General features: G+C 39.9%; 1 protein-coding gene across 1 annotated transcript in view; it reads left to right on the forward strand.

The window, feature by feature from the left end:
- The window catches only part of ADAM23 (ADAM metallopeptidase domain 23), a 171,887-nt gene that overhangs the window by 122,052 nt on the left and 30,443 nt on the right, over positions 1 to 19,392 (forward strand). Inside the window, exons 16-23 of the mRNA XM_065413052.1 lie at positions 1,033 to 1,104; positions 2,375 to 2,461; positions 4,222 to 4,302; positions 11,453 to 11,503; positions 12,458 to 12,521; positions 14,452 to 14,557; positions 16,529 to 16,648; positions 18,916 to 19,084. Coding sequence (XP_065269124.1) covers positions 1,033 to 1,104; positions 2,375 to 2,461; positions 4,222 to 4,302; positions 11,453 to 11,503; positions 12,458 to 12,521; positions 14,452 to 14,557; positions 16,529 to 16,648; positions 18,916 to 19,084 — 750 coding nt within the window. The remainder of the gene's footprint in view (positions 1 to 1,032; positions 1,105 to 2,374; positions 2,462 to 4,221; positions 4,303 to 11,452; positions 11,504 to 12,457; positions 12,522 to 14,451; positions 14,558 to 16,528; positions 16,649 to 18,915; positions 19,085 to 19,392) is intronic.

A 19,392-nucleotide genomic window follows, 5' to 3' on the forward strand; every position in this document is an offset into this window, starting at 1 on the left:
ACCTCCCAGACTGGCAGGGGCCTCGGAGCTCCCTAGTCTCCGTGGGCATGGGGGTCCCCCTCAACTCCCCATCCCTGCGGGTGGCGGGGGATACCCAGCAGCTCCTCAGCAGCTGTCGCCAGCAGGGGAACCCCCCCGGAGCTCCCCAGACCCCGTCGCTGGCAGGGGACCCCCGGGAGCTCCCCGGCCACCACCACCAGCAGCGGGGGAACCCCCAGAGCTCCCCAGCCGCCACAGGCGGGGGGATCCCCCGGAGCTCCCCAGTTCTCGCGGGCAGCGGGAGATCCTCAGCAGCTCCCCAGCCTGGGGGGAGTGGGGAATCTCTCAGAGCTCCCCAGTGCCCAGGCAGCGGGGAATCTCTCGCAGCTCCCCAGCCACCACAGGCAGGGGTCCCTTCTAGCTCCCAGCCACAGCAGGGCGGGGTGCTGGACTCTTTCCCTTCCCATTTTGTCATGGTTATTTTTAGTAAAAGTTAGAGAAAGGTCACGGCTTCCATGAATTTTTGTTTATTGCCCATGACCTGTCCCTGACTTTTACTAAAAATAACCATGACAAAATCATAGCCTTAATCATAAGTTGTACATAGACAGATTCCCCAAATTGTCATAAGATGCTTGTGTAGATCCCCCAAAATTATATTACATATATTTCCCATAAGGAATAACTACAATGATGGGAATATATAGGATTGGAAGGAGGTAATACTGCTCCACTATAGCACTGTACTGTCTGCATATTTTCCTTTTACTGATTTTATTTCTTTAGGCCAGATTGTTCACAGCTGCTCCCCAACTAATGCAGGAAAGGATACAAGTAGCCCACACACCTTGCACTCCTGAACAATTGGCTGGCTAGCTGCACAAGGGGCTGCATTGCTACCTGCACTCCCTGAGGAGTAGCTCTGGGTGTTCTCTCTCTGGAGTGGTGTCTTAGAAGCACTGTGATGAGGGTTTGGTCCTTAAAGGCATAGCTGAGTCAGTTGCTAGCTTCCATCATTTTTCACAATGGTTTTATTCTTTGTGTGTCTCTCAGTTGTTTGAAACTCCCGAATGTGGAAATGGATATGTAGAAGCAGGAGAAGAATGCGATTGTGGTTTCCGAATGGTAAGTTTAAAATGTTCTTATGCACTGTTCCTGCAGCCCCTTCTCGCATTAATGTATTGAGCAAAAGTTATATGGATGTTAAAATGGGAAAAGAAAGAATTTTGTGTTGAATTTACGCTGCCTGTCTTGTGGGACAACTTTGATCAGAGAATTGTATTAGTCAGCTTTCTGTAAAAGAGGGAGAATATTTTCCCTAATGAGAAAATTTTTGTTTCTGCTACACTGTGTTATGCTCAATCTTACAAATACAGAAGAAACCTGTTGCCTTTCCTATATTCCCACTGCACCCCACCCCACACTTGGCTCAGAAAAGTGCCTCTGAAAGATGGTGTGGAACTGGCTGAACCTTGTGAGCAGTGGGGACCATGATGATGGGGCCTGGGTAAAACAGCATTACACCATGTGTAAGTGCATAAAGGGAGAGGAGCAAGAAGCTGGGGCAGGGCAGAGTGGCATGCATCTCCAGACAGAAGAGAACTCCTCCTCCTTGCCTCTAATCTGCCCTTGTTCTGGGTGTGGGCGTGGATATGGAGGGATTTTGGCTGTGGCCCTGAGATGGAGAAATGATGAAAGAGAGGGAAAGGAAGGGAGTTATATGAAGATCAAGCTGACCTAGAATAAAGGGGTTGGTAGGTTCCCACTTGAGCTTGCTAATTATACTTCAAGGGTCTCTGTTCATTCCTGCTTGTAGTGAACTGTCTCTCTTGGTGCTTCAGGAACAGAACATGTTTCCAAAGCTTTTTCATCTGGGGCTGCACACATGCACCCTCTATCTGTACTGAATGTTCAGTGCCTAAGACTATATTAGGTAGTGCAGCCTCAGTTCCTTCTCTTCCACTCCAAAGTGCATTCAGGGAGCCTTTAGCTTTATCCAAGTCTGCACCTGCAGACCTTTATTTAGGCTCCTTTAGTTCTTTTGTAAATAATGGTATATATAGTTAGTTCTTTTAGGGGTTTTCCCGAGTGAGTGCAAACTGCCTCAATGGCTTACATTGGCATGGAGTCCATGCTGGAACCTCATCCTCAGACAGGTTTGAGAAGATATGCATTGTCTCTCTTGCTAGTCCCAAATCCAATATTTGGTTGCTGCTATAGAATTCTTTACACTGGTCTCCCTGCTAGTTTGATGTTTAAATAGCATAAAGGATTCTTTCATCTGGTTTATTTTCTAGTCAGTACAGGATTGAATCCTTTTCCTGATCATGATATACAGGATGGTGTGTTTGGATGGTTGAGAAGATTCATAGATCACTTGATGTATTTTCTTTAGGAATGCTATGAAAACTGCTGTAAGAAATGCTCTCTCTCTAATGGAGCTCACTGTAGCGATGGACCCTGCTGTAACACATCCTGTCTTGTGAGTCTTATTATAGCATTTCTTTCTATTGACTCTCAGTCTTCCCTAGAACTAACGTCTAACCTGATATAGGTCAAATACTGGGTGACAGTGGGGGAAAATAGGCCACATATACTGAGTCCAAATGTTTTTAAGGAACATAACATGATTACTGACCTTCAGACAATGTGGCAGTAGATGGAATTATGTGTACGTTGCTATTGTTGATGCACACAATGTTATACCATACATCTGGATTTGATTAATTCCACCACCACGACATACATGACCAATCTTGGGAGTTAAAGATTTTTATCTAAATTTTCAAAATATTGTGCTGGTTTGGGTCACAAAACTTTCATTGACTTCGATATGGTTCATATATCTGAAACCTTGATCAATACTTTGAAAATGTTATTGAGATTAATGTTAAAACCAGATTACATTTATTTATCTATTTACTTATATGGTTGAAAATAAATGCATTATGGGTAGAGCGACTTTTAAGCTGCTTGGTGTTTTGGGTGCAATGATCTAATAGTATGTAAAGTTGTAATGTGCACATCTCCTTTTCTTCAGCATGAAATAGCAAGTAATTGAATTTATACTTTTGGTAGCATTACTTGTCATCCAGCTGAAATCTGTGGAAGCCACACAGTACAGTATGATACATACTAATAGTTGCTACAATAGGTAGTGCAGGCTTTCTTCTCTGATGTAGTTTGCCAATAGCAGGTATTGAAGGGCATACTAAGCAGCCTCTCACTTGATTTTTCATTTTTAAATATTGTGATTTGTGGTCCAAAATTCTGGATTGCAAGTACTTTAGAAAAAAATAATTTAGATGCTGGTCTCATTGTGATAATATTGGGCCACACTCTGGTATCCTGTTGTTTCATACACAGGACTTCAAATGAAGTCAGTGGGAGTCTTGTGCGTAGCTTATGGCAGGATATGGTGAATTATTAGTATATCTGGGAAATGTTATTAGTGACAGAGCAAACATGAGAATTCCTAACGGATGTGGCTCCAACTGTTCCATGAGAACTAGAAGAGTTAGGTCTCTGAACATCACAGGAATATAACCTGCCTTTTGACTTGGGGCAGTTGATGCCATTTCTCAGATAACTATCTAAATGTAATTAAAAGACACAGGATGAGACTGGGTTGAGATATAGTATCTTTGTTGGTAAATATTAACAATATTTTTTTTTACTGTCTCATGCTGCCGGACTTTATTTTAGCCCCATTAAATTAAACATACACCTAATCTGTATAACGTAGAAGTAGATGTGCTGTTGATAAACCAATGGATAGGTGGGTTGGTTGTTTTGTTTAAAGTCTCAATATTTTCTTGGCAGAAATAAATCTTTATAGTTTTTCCCTTACGCATAGTGTGTTAATGGTATGAGATGTATCACTGAAGAATACTTTTCAGATTACTGATGTGCACCACTTTCAGTTGAACCAGAAGCTAGCAGTGGGTTTTTTGCTGTTCCTAGATAATTCAGCATTCACTGAAGTGTGTGTGCGTGTGTACGCATATGTATGTACACAAGTATTACAAAATGTAGGTTCCTGAGTTAATCATACACTATTTCTGTACTGAAGGCTTCCTCTGGATATGTTTTGTTCTCTCTATTATTGTGTGGGATGTTGATACTGAGACTCATTTGAAAATTGAGAAGTATGGCTTTGAAACATGAGGAATATTTCTAAACAAGAGTCTGGAATATGCCATTCTATAATCTCAGTCCTAACGAATGTTTGTTGTTTTCTAGTTTTTCCCACGAGGCTATGACTGTCGATATGCAGTGAATGAGTGTGATATTACAGAGTACTGTACCGGCGACTCTGGTCAGGTATGTGTACCTAAGCTCTCTGCATATGCTATTCAATTTTGTAATTTTTTTATCCCAATTAAATATATTGAGTAACAAGCTGATACTACATTTGCTCAAAATGACCAGTTCCCTCATTAGTTGTAAATATTAAAAATGTATTTTGTTTGAAGTATATTTGAAGAAGGTTTTTGTTCAAGTGATTAGCAAATGGCTGTTCTCAATTATTTAATAAGTATAAACTCTGTTACAAAAGGAGAAAGGAAAACTCATAAAACAATGCAAAGAATGAATGACACAAACCCCAGCAAAATATCTAAAAGTGATAAACAGGTTATGGGCAATAAGCACTTATTACAGATGCACAGTGTAGGTATGCACGTGTTAGCAGAAAGCAAAGCAATTGTTTAAGGAAAGCAAAAGGAAAGAAAGCAATTATAGTAGAAAATAAGGAAAGGAAAATAAAACCCGTTTATGTGCTGTGCTGAATGATTTGTTTCAGAACATAACTTATCAAAAGAAATAATGGCAGAGAGACTGTCTGCCTTTACTCAAACCCCATTGGCATTCCCTGGAGTTTAGTGAGGGCACAACTTAGCAAAAGTATCAAAGAAAAGTTATGCATGTAAAGCTATATTTCATTCTACCCACAATGGAGCCTTGACATTTCATATATTGACTCATCTCCTTAATTTCCATTAGATATATGCAATAAGAGTAGAATTTAACATGGTACTTCAAGGTTTATCAGGCAATTAAAGCCATTAGCTGTTCATACCAGTATAATCAATATGCTATTTATGATTTTGGTCTGGGCTACTTAAACTGTACATGATTCAAAGGGAATCCTAGACACTTTGGCTATAGCAGTCTTGGCTGAAAACAAAAGAAAAGACGGAACTTTTATTCTTTACTGATTAAATGTATTTATCTTAAGAGCAAGCATTACAATTTCTGTTTAACAAAGAGCCAGAATTTCTCTGTAGTGGAGAATGAAAGCTGTCCTATCCTAGAGCACTTCTAGAGATGTAGATAGAACAGTGTGCTCAATTTCTTCTCCCTCTCTCCCCCCACACACTTCCAGTGAGCACCAAGAAAATAACAGAATAATGCCATAGGCATCTAGCATTTACATTGGCTCCCAAAACACTTTGGGTAAGATTATATCTGGTCCTGCAGAATGCACAAGTGGAAAGGCATTGTAGGCCAGTCAGATCCTTGCAGTTCCCTGAATACAAAGACTGTACAAGATTAATGCTGTCAACAGTGGCATCTCCAGAGTCTGTGGGGAGGGACATCCCCTTCTATCCCTCAGAGCTAATGAGTGCAGAGTGGAGCTGAAATTCCAGCTGCCTCTTATCAGGTGGAAGAGATTAGTTTCAAAGAAAGGGTAGGGGAAAGAGTTTTGATCAGAGACTCTTTGGTTCATGAGAAAACTCCCTCCCCCATGTTTGTTTCTCTCCCCCTTTATATAGACTCTGTGTCCTCCCCATCTCCACCATGTTGTCTCTTTCTCCCATCCCATCCTGCATTGTTTCCTTGCTGGTGCTTCACTTGTTTAACAAAAATAGCAGTATGAAAGTAACTAATCTCCTCCTCTCTGACAACTAGCCTTTTTAGTTGCATTTACACTCTGCTTCTTCTACCAGTAGTATTAGAGTAAGCAACAACAGAAAACCAGCTTGAGAGTAGGTGGTTGGTGTTTAGATACTAAGGTAATGGGTGTTACAGAAAAACCTTAAAACCACCTTCCTGTCCTCACTTAAGAGGACATAGCCGGAATATCATGATGTTCTTTGGCACTCCAAATGTGTGCACCAAACAAAGAAGGATCCAAATCCAATTTAAAATAATTTTAGATCCAGTTCTACCACACACGCTCACTTTGAATAGTATCTTACTCTGCAAGTAGGTCCATTGTTTCTAGCGGACATACTTGCACAGTAACTCGTCTTCATCTTCCTTGATCTATCAGCTGCCATTAATGCCAGCCAAACTCTTCTTGAAATCTGGTCGTCTGTTGGCTTTCATGACTGTCCTCACATGGTTCTCCCACTGACTGTTGGATCACTCCTTTAGTGTCTAATTCAGTGGGTCCTCCTTCTCCCTCTCTCACCCTCTTTCTGTGGGGAGACCCTCTGGTTTTCATCCTTGGCAGGGCCGGCTCCAGGCACCAGCGAAGGAAGCAGGTGCTTGGGGTGGCCAATGGAGAGGGGCGGCACGTCCGGGTCTTTGGCGGCAATTCGGTGGCGGGTCCCTCAGTCCCTCTCGGAGAGAAGGACTTGTCGCCAAAGAAAGAAGCGGCGCGGTTGAGCTGCCGCCGAAGTGCCGCCGATCACGTTTCTCCCCCCTCCCCCTCTTTTTTTTTCTCTTCGCCGCTTGGGGCGGCAAAAAAGCTGGAGACGGCCCTGATCCTTGGCCCCCTCCTCTTCTCCCTATCCACCCTATCTCTGGGCAAATTTATCTGTAAACATGGCTTTGACTACCATCTTTATGGTGATGACTCAGAAGTCTGCCTCTCTACTCTGGACCTCTTGCCCTACAATTAGACTAAAATCTTGGCCTGGCTTTCTCGTTGTGGGTGTCCAGTCATCAGCTGAAACTTAACATGGCCAAAACAGAGCTTTTAACTTTTCCCTGAAGCCCTTTCCTGCCCTTCCCTTTCTCTGTCATTGTGGACTTTCACCTTGTCTCTTGGTTTCATTTTTTATTTGGGCCTCTTTCTCATTTGGCCCTGTTGCCTGCGGCCTCAAGTTAATTCAACATGCTATTCCTAAGATCATCTTCCTGGCTTGTCACTTGGACTACATTACCACCCTTTTTAAGTCCCACTATTGGCTCCCCCTCTTCCATCACATCTAATGTAAATTTCTTATCCTAACTTTCCACTGTTTATCCCTGCCCTATCTATCCATCCTACTATCTTACTGCAAGGTCAACTCCTGCCTTCTCTTTGCCAGTGATTCCAGCCTTGATCGCCCTCTTGTCTGCTTTTCCCACAAGCACCTTTGCGCTTTCTTCCATGCCACCGCCTTGCATGGAAAAAGCTCCCAGTCAAAATCCTTAATCACCACGTTATCCTTCTTCAAGCCCCTTCTCAAAGCTCACCTCTGCCAAAATGTATAAAGCAAACTGCCATCTGGCAATTGTGATTATTGCTAATATATGGCTAAGATTTGTGCACACATTGCTGGTCTGCACATGAAAATTAACCCGGAATAAGACAGGAAGTGAATTTAAAGTGGATTAACACTTCCAAATCTTTAGAAGTGGATTAAGCTAATTTGGAATAAGGCATTCTTATTTCAGAATAAGAGTGTCCACACATCGAGTTAGTCAGGAATAGTTACCTCAGAGTAATTTCTCATGTAGATAAGCCCTAAATCTGTATTAAAACATCCAGTTATTTTTTGTTACCCCATTCTCCTCCCAGGCTGCTTGTTTGTCTCATCCATCTGTTATGCCTGTCTCTCAGACTAAGCTCTGCAGGGTAGAGACTGTTAATTTATATATTTTTGTATGATGACTTACTCAATGGGGCCCTGTCGTGGTTGAGGCCAGGGGTGGCCAACCTGAGCCTGAGAAGGAGCCAGAATTTACCAATGTACATTGCCAAAGAGCCACAGTAGTATGTCAGCAGCCCCCCATCAGCTCCCGCCCCCCTGCTTCCAGTGCCTCCCACCCACTGGCAACCCCACGATCAGCACCTTCCCTTCCCTCCCCGCACCTCCCAATCAGCTGTTTCGTGGCGTGCAGGAGGCTCTGGGGGGGAGGCGGGAGGAGTGAGGGCACGGCAGGCTCAGGGGAGGGGGTGGGAAGGGATGGAGTGGGGGCAGGGCCTGTGGCAGAGCCAGGGGTTGAGCAGTGAGCACCCCCTGGCACATTGGAAAGTTGGTGCCTGTAGCTCCAGCCCCGGAGTGGCTATACAAGGAGCCACATATTAACTTCTGAAGAGCCGCATGTGGCTCTGGAGCCACAGGTTGGCCACTCCTGATGTAGGCACTACCACAATATATATGTTAAACAACAATACTAACAAAGTAAGATACTATTTAATATGAGTCAGTGTGGCAGAATTGTGACCTATGTTTATGGTCAGCTCGTGTGAATGAAAAAAATAACCAAGTAACATGAGAAAAAGGAGAGCCCTGGAAAATTAATCTAACAGCATAAACAGATTGATGGCCAAAAATAAAGCTCAAGCAAGAAGAACACTGTCACAGTCCAACTAAGAAAGTATGTGCATTTAGTAGCAGAAATGTTTAAAAAGCCTGCACATTTTAGAAAAGTTAAATAAAAAAGGCAAATGTGAACGATTAAACCAATATGAGAAATAGAAGGAAAATGACATTTTTAAAAATGGACTCCCAAATTTTTCACCACAGACACTGAATAAATAGATAAATCGTTAAAAGAGGTTAGTCAAAATGTAGCCTCTGAGAAAAGTTAAATATGGACAAAACCGAAGCTTTGTTTCTGAAGAAAGTTATGAGCCATTCAGTTTGTGATGTTTGGAAGACATTGCTGAGTGTGCCTACAAATATTTAAATGGATAATGTCATCCTCTTTATGCCCCAGTATCTCACCTATTTTAAAATTGTTCTCCTTCAAGTGATCGTCCTTATGCCCGTCCCAGTGATGGTATGTATACACCTCATGTGAGGAAGATCAGAGCGCATGTCGGTGGAATGCGCATATAGACAGTCACTCAACAGAGAAAGGAAAGTTAATTACTGTATACAGTAACTGGAGTTCTTTGAGATGTTTGTCCATATGCATGTTCCACAACCTACCCTTCCAGCTTCTCTACATCAGAGTCCTCTTATATAGGATTCTGCAGTCAGAAGGAACCAAATGGCAGTGGGCGTGCTTTGCCCTATTATGCTCCTGCAGAAAAGCATAAGGACTGCAGAGCACACGTGCGCCCTATGCATACTGCTAGCCCCAAAGACTCGGATCTACTTCATGAGGTGCATGCATAGCATCAGTGAAATGTGCATATGGACAACACATCTTGAATAACTCCAGTTACTGTACACAGTAATTAACTTTCCTTTTAAACTAGTAAAAAATGTTCTCTGCACCAGAAAAAAATTGTGTGCTATTTTTAACAGATCCACCATTCTGTTATCAAAAACATTAAAGAGGAAAAGCTATTTGCCCTTAGTTTTTAATTGATTATACAAAATTACTGTAACGTGTACTTTTTGTGGACACTTGTTGCTCTGTAGCAACTATATCTAACAAATACTTGCGTACAAAAAAATGAACTGCATGACAATTTAGTGCATAGCCATTTCTGTTGATGTCTCCAACAATGTCATAAAATCAGTATACATACAGAAAAACCAAAATAGGCAGTTAGATTAGGGCTCGTTGTCTTGTGACAATGCACAATCACTGCCAATTGGCAGATCCCAGGAGCTGGTCCCAGTAAGGGTTCAGGGCGCTGTGAAAGTAGTATGCTTACTATTTATTTATTTTTTAAGTCATTCTATCTCTGTCCCTTTGTTTCTTGTTCTACAGTTCCACCATTCACGGGACATCCCTGTGAAGCAGGTTTTCTAGTATGTATTAATGATAGGCAAGTTTTCACTGTTTTGATATCAGAACACACGGCTCTAAGAACTGGAAGTGGCTGGTTATCATATAATTCATATATATATGTAACTGTGTGACTGTTTATGAACTTACCACAGAAATATATGTAGCTATCTAAAGCTGCATTAGTATTTGGTTGATGTAAATTATTTCTAAATCACTTCTTATCTACATTGTGCAGTATTTCCATTTTTTCTTGTGTTCATCACTATTGCTGAGCATAACCATGGGAAATTGTTCTTTGTGTGATCTATATATTGGTGGCATCACTCGTCAGCCAGGCTCTTGTACAGCTAAATTCACACACTTCTACCACAGCCGAATTCATCCTGTGCAGGGTTCTGTACAGGTTCTAAGAGTTGGGCATGTGCCCACTCGAATCTGGGGCCACTAAGAGCCAGTTTGATCCCTATAGCTGGTTAGAACAACCCTAAGGGCTGCCCTAACTTGTGCCCAGCTGCTCAAGGACTTTATGGACTTTGTGGCAGCTCAGGAATAACTGAGGTACGGGATTGCCCTAATCACACCCCTCTCACTTGTCAGATGACCAGGAATGCTCCTTCCCCCCCCCAATCAGTGGCTCTTGCAAGGGAGAGGAAGGTATAAGTCTGGTGTAGTTAGTTGTGTACCTGTCTAGAGGGGCTCCTGTATCAGGAACAATCCATTAGGGGCCCTGCAACTGCTTTGCAGTCCCTTTGCGACAACATGATTTCTTTAAATGTGTTTTGTAAAGTGTGTGTAGCTATAGATATATTTAGATATATTATACTATACAATTTAATCTATACACATACCTTAATAAAGGACCAGATAAAACAGAACAGTTACAGGTTATGTTAACAAGGTAATGTTTTGGCAAGGAGTGGTAAAGTGACCTGCTACATGTCTATCTACCTACCCAGCTAGCACTTTTACTCTGTAAAGTCGTTTTCCTTAAGTTCTTGACTATATTTGGAATTTCTACTGTTTATTGTGGAACAGACTACCAATGGAATTACTTTCATTCAAAGTTTATTCGGAGATTCCTAAGTGTGTGTCTGGTTCTTTCTTTGTTTCATTCTATTCCCTCTTGGTTTGAGTTTCACTGTCAAATAGCATTGTGATATTTCTTAAATGGCTGTGTGATGTGACTTGTGTAACCTTTGTCTTCCTTCCTAGCTGTTTCCATCTATTATTTGTTATCTCATGTCTATAGGTAGAGTGTGAACTCTTTGGTGCATTTACTGTATCATTTTAATTTGTCTGTGAAGCATCTACCACATTTTGGATACTATATAAACATAATAAACCTTCTCCATTCTTTTTTTCCTTTGAATTTTATATGCCACAATCATATATCCTATTAGCTTATTTTCTAATAAATATAAACCTAATTTTTCCGACTTCTTATACAGTAGTTATAACCCTTGGGACCCTTTAGCACTAAGGATGACATCTTCTGTTGCACAGTTCCTCTGCATGTATTTTATGCCAACTATTTGTTTTTAAATAATTTGTTAAACATTTATTTATTGTCCTACAATTCCAAATGTTATAATTTGATCAAGAATTTTTATCTTTTGATGTTCAGTGCCCACCAAATCTTCATAAACAAGATGGATATGCTTGTGATTCTAATCAAGTATGTAACGCTTTTAAACCTTTGCAAATCAATGAATAATGAATCCAGTGTAAATTTTCATTTCTTAACTCACTTTTCTTCCTTATTTTTTCATAAACTCTGTGTCTCAGTTTATTCATCCTAAGGGTTTGTCAAACATCGTGCAGACAAACAGAGCACCTATTAAATTTAAACATATCATCCATCCCTCTCTCCCTGCAGTTCTTCAATGTTTTGTTCAGCCTTCTGGTGGGCCATTGTATAGACATAGGGACTGATCTAGTCTCTCACTTTCTTGGTTAAAGTTGAGGCATATTGCTTGTAGCAGTGTAAAGAAACTTGCACTGATGTTGCCTGTGCTGTCTGTGCTCTGTTTTTAACATTGAGAATTTCAGTTTAAGTACAGTCAGTTTGGCCCTTTTCAGATCACTTTAAAAAAATTCAGCTTTCTCCTCTGATTTTATTTCTGGCCAGCAGGCAGTTTGCAGAAAATAGAAATACAAGATTGGTGAGGCTCAGTGGGCACCCAAATGTACAGGTGTATATTTTTATATAATTCTGCAATGATTTACTGGTGTTAGTTCCATTGAAGTTAATAGAAATGAAGGGCCAGTTCTTTCATTAGTTTGCATCTTATGCAGGCCTTTACACCTTGCAAAGTGGATGTATAATTCTGCCGCTAGTGTGGGTGAGTGGAAAATCTGATTGGGCAGCATTTTCAACCCACTGTGACTAGTTTAAATGACAACATGAAATGCAGTAGAGAATCAGGCCCCCAGTGTATAAATGTGCTTTCCACTCACCCCTCCCCCTCCCCACAAGCACATTAAGAGGAGAGTTTATATCCCAATGTATAAAATATAATAATGAAAATGAAAGAGAACTTGTAAAGACAGCTAAAGGACAACATTTGATTTTAAAAAATAAAGTAATATGTTCCGTTTCCCTTCACTAATTTGTTGTGTTTTTGTTTAGGGACGTTGCTATAATGGAGAATGCAAGACAAGAGACAATCAGTGCAAATACATTTGGGGAATTAGTAGGTTGACATTGCCTACCTTAAATATATTTTATTCATATGTATTTTTTAGTTTGTATTAATAGTATTTCCACCTACTGTACTTTCCTCCTTCAGTTAAAAGTTTCCACCGTAGAGCAGAGAAAAAATGTCTGTTGAGATAATGTGGGTGACTTGTGATGTTATTTGGTATTTGGGTCTGTGATATGTTGGAGCCGTGAGAGTCAGGTGGTTATAACTTGCTGTGCTTGTAGATATAGGTAAGATGAGCAGCATCTACTGCAGCTAACCCAGGCTGAAACTCACCAGAAAATATAAAACTAAATTCTACAAGCACATTAGGTTAATATCTTTGGATAAATATATTTTTGTCTTCAGAATATTTCTTAATATACCTTAATATAAATGTGTGTTTTAAAAAACTAAATCACACAGATAACTATCGATTCCCCCATCTTCAGGGGAGACATGCACTGGATAATGATTTTGAGCATAAGACAGTAGAACTGAACTACCAGTATGTCCCAGTCTGTTGTACTCATGCCATTGTGATGTTTATGTATGCCAGATTCATCCCAACTTAAGTGATTGTGGGGTGTGTGTGGTCTGTGAGAGAGAAAAGAATGTTCCTACCCATTGTGGAGTTAGGAGATTTCCATCTTTTACTGTCTGTCACAAGCAACAAAAGCTCTAGTGCATTTAATACAGAGAAAGATGGGGACAGTAGGTTTAGTGGACTCCTGGTACCTTTCCCTTAGCTCAGTGGCAGTACAATACATTTTTTTCTCTAACTCTAAGGTTATATTTTAATTGAAATTATTTAGATTGTCTTTTCTATATAAGTGCCTATGCTGTAACTGATACATTGTATTTAGTTGTTACTTTCTCTGTCATTCTAAATAATGGAGACACTATTTTTTTTTTAATGAAAGAAAGCCTAAAGGGCTTGTTAATGAGTAATTTTATATTAACTCCATGAGTCTGGAAGGATGTTTATTGGTCCACCCCCAAGCACAGAAAAGTCACATCACAGACCAAATTCTGAGAACATCTTTTCAGGCTCTGCCTTTGTTCTCTTTCTACTTTCCTCTCTTTCAACAATTTCCCATTATTGTTTGCTCTGCCTCCTCACGGCCAGCGTGCTGCTCCTGCCTTGTTAGGTAGGTGAGACTCTGAAAAGGTTTATTCTTAGCGCAAGCAGACTAACGTGTGGAAACCCAAAAAGCCTAAAGAAAAGAAAGGTGGAAAATGTTCTAGATTGAATGTGGCTCTTCTATCCAATCCTACTTTATTAGGAAAGTTAGGACTTCTCTGCTTACACTGAAAAACCGCGAGTTAATCTCAGGTTTATGCTGTTCTCACTTATATTGGTTTTGTATCTGTTTAACTCCATTACTCCTGATTTACACTGGTGTGAGTTGAGAGGAGAATCAGACCCCTTAATTGTTTCCCTGGATACATCGAGAGGCAAACGTCTGGTGCTATAGAGAGATAATCTGATTCTACTCTCACACTAGTATAAATCAGGAATAACAGCAGGGAAAACAGTTAAATTGCACCTCTGTAATACTGATGTATGTGTGAACAAAGTTAGACCCCCAGAATATTCAAGTGAAGAAGATATACACCTAGGTAGATGTTGCTTAGACAAATCACCGAGAGAGAGTCTCCAGACTGATATTCAGCTCAGATATTGGAATCTGAGTATAAGGTGGGAAATATTTTCCCTTTTCAGCTGCCTGATAGAATTCTGTCTTTTCTTCTCTCTCCTTCCCCCTCTCGTTGTGTAAACAAAATCTACTCCATAAATTAAAACACAGGATGAAATTTCAAAGTCCTGTGTTTATATTTTCTTGTGGCAGTTCTTTACATATTTTACATTAATTTTATGAAGAGAATACTTGCTGCTGTCAACGTAAAGTACATTCTCTTTTCCCTTTTTCATCAACAGAGGCTACAGGGTCTGACAAATTCTGTTATGAGAAGCTTAATACAGAAGGCACAAAAAAAGGAAACTGTGGAAAGGATGGAGACCGATGGATTCAGTGCAATAAACAGTAAGCTTAGTTTTGTAGAAACTGTCTAAATATTTTGGGTGAAATTGGCCTAATATTTTTCAGATTTTTAATGAACTTTTTCAGCAGTTTTTTTTGCATGGTTTTGAATCCACCGTTTTTTCTTACAAATGTTCAGAATTCCAAAATATTTCACAGATTGGTTTGCAGAATTCCCAGATGGCTCAAAAATTCACATTTTTGGAATTTCTCACATCTAGATTTTTGTGCAGATGTACTGGCAATTTGGACTTGTGGAGAGAAGTTAAAGGATATAGCAGCACAGTGTCACACATTTGTAATGTACATGCACACAAGGTCAGGCAGGGATGTAAGTGGCCAGAGATATGAATGCTGGTTCTACCTCCAGACGTGGCCCAGGAATCTCTGCTAGATCCTGTGATCTCAGGGTAATTCCACCCCGTAGCCGGGGGCGGGAAGGAAGAGGGGAAACGGCAGTGATAGCTTGGTAGTAGTCTGCTCTCACTGAGTGAGACCATGATCTTCCATCATGTTGGACCTCCTCGTATACAATACGACCAAATATTTGGAAGACACTAGTAGGCCATGGACAACAGTGAGCTCTGACTGATCTGTGGAAGACAGAGGCTCATTCTACCAATTTGCATCTAGAGATGTCCCATAGCTGGTGTCATATGTCATAAGTAGCCATAGTGCCCACGGGATAGAGGCAGTTGATGCAGTACTAAACTCTTCCTCTGGCTCGACTACTGGTCCTGGCAGTGTAAGCTCCTCCTCTTTACCTCTCCCTATTGTCTTGGGCATGCGTTGAACTTCCAAGCAGGGAGCTAGTTGAGAGAGCATATAACTAGAGGTAAAAGACTTATTTGATTTAGCCCTTTTTTTCCAGTTCAGGAATCATTCAGGAGTACTTTGATGTTTATTAATTTATTTACTATTTGTAATTTAATTGATTAAGTGAACAAATTTTGACCTATGCATGGTTTGTGAACTTGTTCACTACAACTATTTGCTATGTGTCACATGATCTATCTGCTCCTTGGTTGGATGACTGAAACTTTAAAAGTAGGAGAATAATGAATGGTGAATACTCTTGTTAATGTGTGAATGAATAGTCATGTGAAGAACAACCATTCCCCCCAAAGTTCATATTTAAAAAAACACACCTAAAAACATATGCATGAATGTTTGAAAATAGTTGTTAAAAAGGAGCACAAACCTAGTCAGATGAACAGCCACTTGGAATGCACACAGATATTCACATTGTTTTGCAGTATTCATGCAGCTATATGTGCGACTTCAATGCAAAATTTGGACAGTCCATGCAAGGGAAGCCAGCTTGAGGCTAGTAGGCTATTGTGATTTATTTGTTATACAGTGGCAGCAGATAAGCCAGTCTCTTTCCCAAGAATGCAGTAGTGCACCCTGAACATTACTGATTCTTACAATCATTATAATTGTACTGTGATGACATAGGGAATAAAATAAAATACAAAATAAGCAAACTGCATCAATATAGAGTAACCAAATTACCTGAAAAAGCACAATGTAATGTAGTCTAGCATAACAAAACTATGCATAGTTTGTCCACCTGTGTGCCCCTTTTAATATTATATTCAAGTATTTTTGTGGAAATAGATTTTTGTTCAGATAAACGTGGGGAAATGCTGCTATTCATAATTAACCAATTGGTAGAATTTTGTTTCTGTTTTTACAATTAACAACATCTGCTGATTATGACTAGCTTCTGCCATCCTTATTCCCCTCAAGTAGTACCTTACTTAGAGTAGTACCACCAAAGTCTGTGGTACTACTCACTGAGTAAGTTATTACTTTATGTGACCAGCAGTGGCAGAAGCTGGTCTTAAGTTATTTATTGCAGTAATATTGTTGGTTCCATGCCTTCATTGCTTTTGACACAACAGTTTGTATCTTATAAATATTGTTAGTAGGACTCTGTTTGGTAACTTTGTCTTTGTTTTTCTTTCACAGTGATGTGTTCTGTGGCTTTTTGCTCTGCACTAATCTTACTCGAGTTCCACGAATTGGTCATCTTCAGGGAGAAATTACCCCAACCTCTTTTTACCACCAGGGGCGTGTAGTGGAGTGCAGGTAAAAGACTATACAGCGTACACGAATGGTTTTTCTATCCGTAACCAAAGTGGATGGATTAAAAGCTGGCTAACTGATAAGTCTGAAAATTTAATTATTAAGAGGCCATCATCAAAGGGGCATGTCTCTAGTGGGTCCCACAGGGTTTGGTTCTTGGCCATATGCTATTTAACAATTTTTATTAATGATCTGGAAGAAAAAATAAAGCCATCACTGATCAAGTTTGCAGATGACACAAAAATTGGGAGAAGGGTAAATAAAGAAGAGGACAGGATACTGGTACAGAGTGATCTGGAGCATTTGATAAGCTGGGCACAAGCAGTATGAGTTTTAATTTGGCTATATGTACACATTGAGGGACAAAGAACATAGGCCATACTTACACGATGGTGGACTATCCTGAGGATCAATGATTCTGAAAAAGATTTGGGGGTTGTGAGGGATAATCAGCTGAACACAACCTCCCAGTGTGATGCTGTGGCCAAAAGAGCTAATGCAATCCTTGGATGCATAAATAGGGGAATCTCAAGTAGAAGCGGAAAGATTATTTTACCTCTCTGTTTGGTGCGGATGGAATACTGTGTCCTGGTCTGGTGTCTACAATTCAAGAAGGGTGTTGATAAATTGGAGAAGAGTCAGAGGAGACACAAAAATGATTAAAAGTTTGGAAAACATGTCTTTATAGTGATAGATTGAGGTCCTTGAGTCTATTTCCCTTAACAAAGAGAAGGTTAAGGTATGACCTGATCAGTCTTCAGGTACTTACAGGGGGAACAAATATTTAATAATAGGCTCTTCAATCTAGTAGAGAAAGGTATAGCATGATCCAGCGGCTGGAAACTGAAGCTAGACAAATTCAGACTGGAAATAAGGTGTAAATTTTTGACAGTGAGGGTGATTAATCACTGGACCAATTTACCAAGGATCATGAAGGGTTCTCTGTCACAGACAATTTTAAAATCAAGATTGGATGTTTTTCTAAATGATATGCTCTAGGAATTACTTTGGGGAAGTTTTATGGCTGAGGGCTGGTCTACGCTGAAAAGTTACATCAGCATAGCTACGTCTCTCAGGGGTGTGAAAAATCCACAGCCTTGAGAGATGTAGGTAAATTGACCCTAACCCCCAGTGCAGACAGCGTTATGTCAACAGAATAATTATATAGCAACAGGAGAGCTGGCTTACATACAGCAACAGGAGAACCTCTCCCATTGCTGTAGTCTCTACAATGAAGTGCTACCACAGCGCTCCAGCTGTGCTGCTGCAGTGTCTTAAGTGTAGACGTAGCCTGTGCTATCCAGGAAGTCACGCTAGATAATCACAATGGTCCCTTCTGAAATTGGAATTTAGGAAGCTATGAAAAAGATAAAGATAAAAAATGTCAACAGCTACATTTAAAGTTATTAAAGGTAAAAATCACTATTTTAAATGGTATTTCTCCTTTTATTAAAAATCACTGATATTCTCCGTTTAAGGATTGAAAAGCATGTGGATTCACAGGTTACCTTCTTGAGACTGGTATCAAACCTTACTGGTCAGCATCACATTGCTCTTCCCTGAAGTTTAAGAATTATAATCCAGAAGAGCGAAAGATCCATATATAAGCCTTCCTGGTTTTGAGCAGTACTATCTCAGCAAGAGGAATTATTTGTTTTATATGAATGATTGTGGTAGGAGGAGATCTTTAGTTATCATTTAATTGGTCAGAGGACAGGCACATGTTTTTATTGTCCTGCATGCAGATTACTGGATGGGTGCTTTTAAAAAATTAAATAAAATTTGATTATTAAGAATAGTAAAAGTAACAAAGAATACTCTCTTGTGTATATATACAACCATTCTCCACCGTATTTACTCCCTGTTCCCATTTGAGATTAGAGTTTAAGAATGAAACATTTCTCATAAAATATGCATAAATATATATACATTAACTAGTAATATTTTCTAGAAATATCATTCTATGATATGAAAAAAAGAAAGAGGTTCTCTCAGTTATAGACATGTAAACTAAGAGCAAATTAAAATTGTATGTCAAAACCTAGAATTCTTCTCCGTGTTATAGCTATTTCATGTCAGTACTACTGTGAGAATTGTGTGATTAATAGAAAAATGTTGGTGTGAATTTGTGCATACCATATCCTTTCCTATAGTGTGCTGTGGAGCGAAGAAGTTATAGCACTTTTAACATCCCTACCTTTATTGTGTTTTAATATCTTTAAAAGGCTCTAGCCATAATATTAATAATATTTTAAAACTTTTTCTCTTAGCGGTGCTCATGTGCTTTTAGATGACGATACAGATTTAGGATATGTGGAAGATGGAGCTCCATGTGGCCCTCACATGATGTGTGTAGACAGGAAGTGCCTACCAATTCAGTCCTTGAACATAAGCAGCTGCCCTATTGGTTCTAATGGAAAAGTCTGTTCAGATCATGGGGTAAGTCCATATCCGCGGGATAGCAGACAAGCTCTGTCCATACTTCCACTATAAACAGGGCCTAATGTACAGTGTTGTGTACTGTACCTAAAATCTTCAGTAAGACCTCCTGATTTCCTGAATACACAAGTGTTGGATTTTGTGATATACTTTAATACTATGACAACGTGAGAGGCATAGATAACATGAGAAAACAAGGTTTTTAAATTGTGTAACACAATTCACTGTAGTTTTCATGTTAATATTTAGAGAGGGATTTTCAAAAGCACTTCTAGTGGCCTGTGCTCCCACTGAAGTCAATAGTAAAC

The sequence above is a fragment of the Emys orbicularis genome, chromosome 11, assembly GCF_028017835.1.
Source record: "Emys orbicularis isolate rEmyOrb1 chromosome 11, rEmyOrb1.hap1, whole genome shotgun sequence".
NCBI lineage: Eukaryota > Metazoa > Chordata > Testudines > Emydidae > Emys > Emys orbicularis.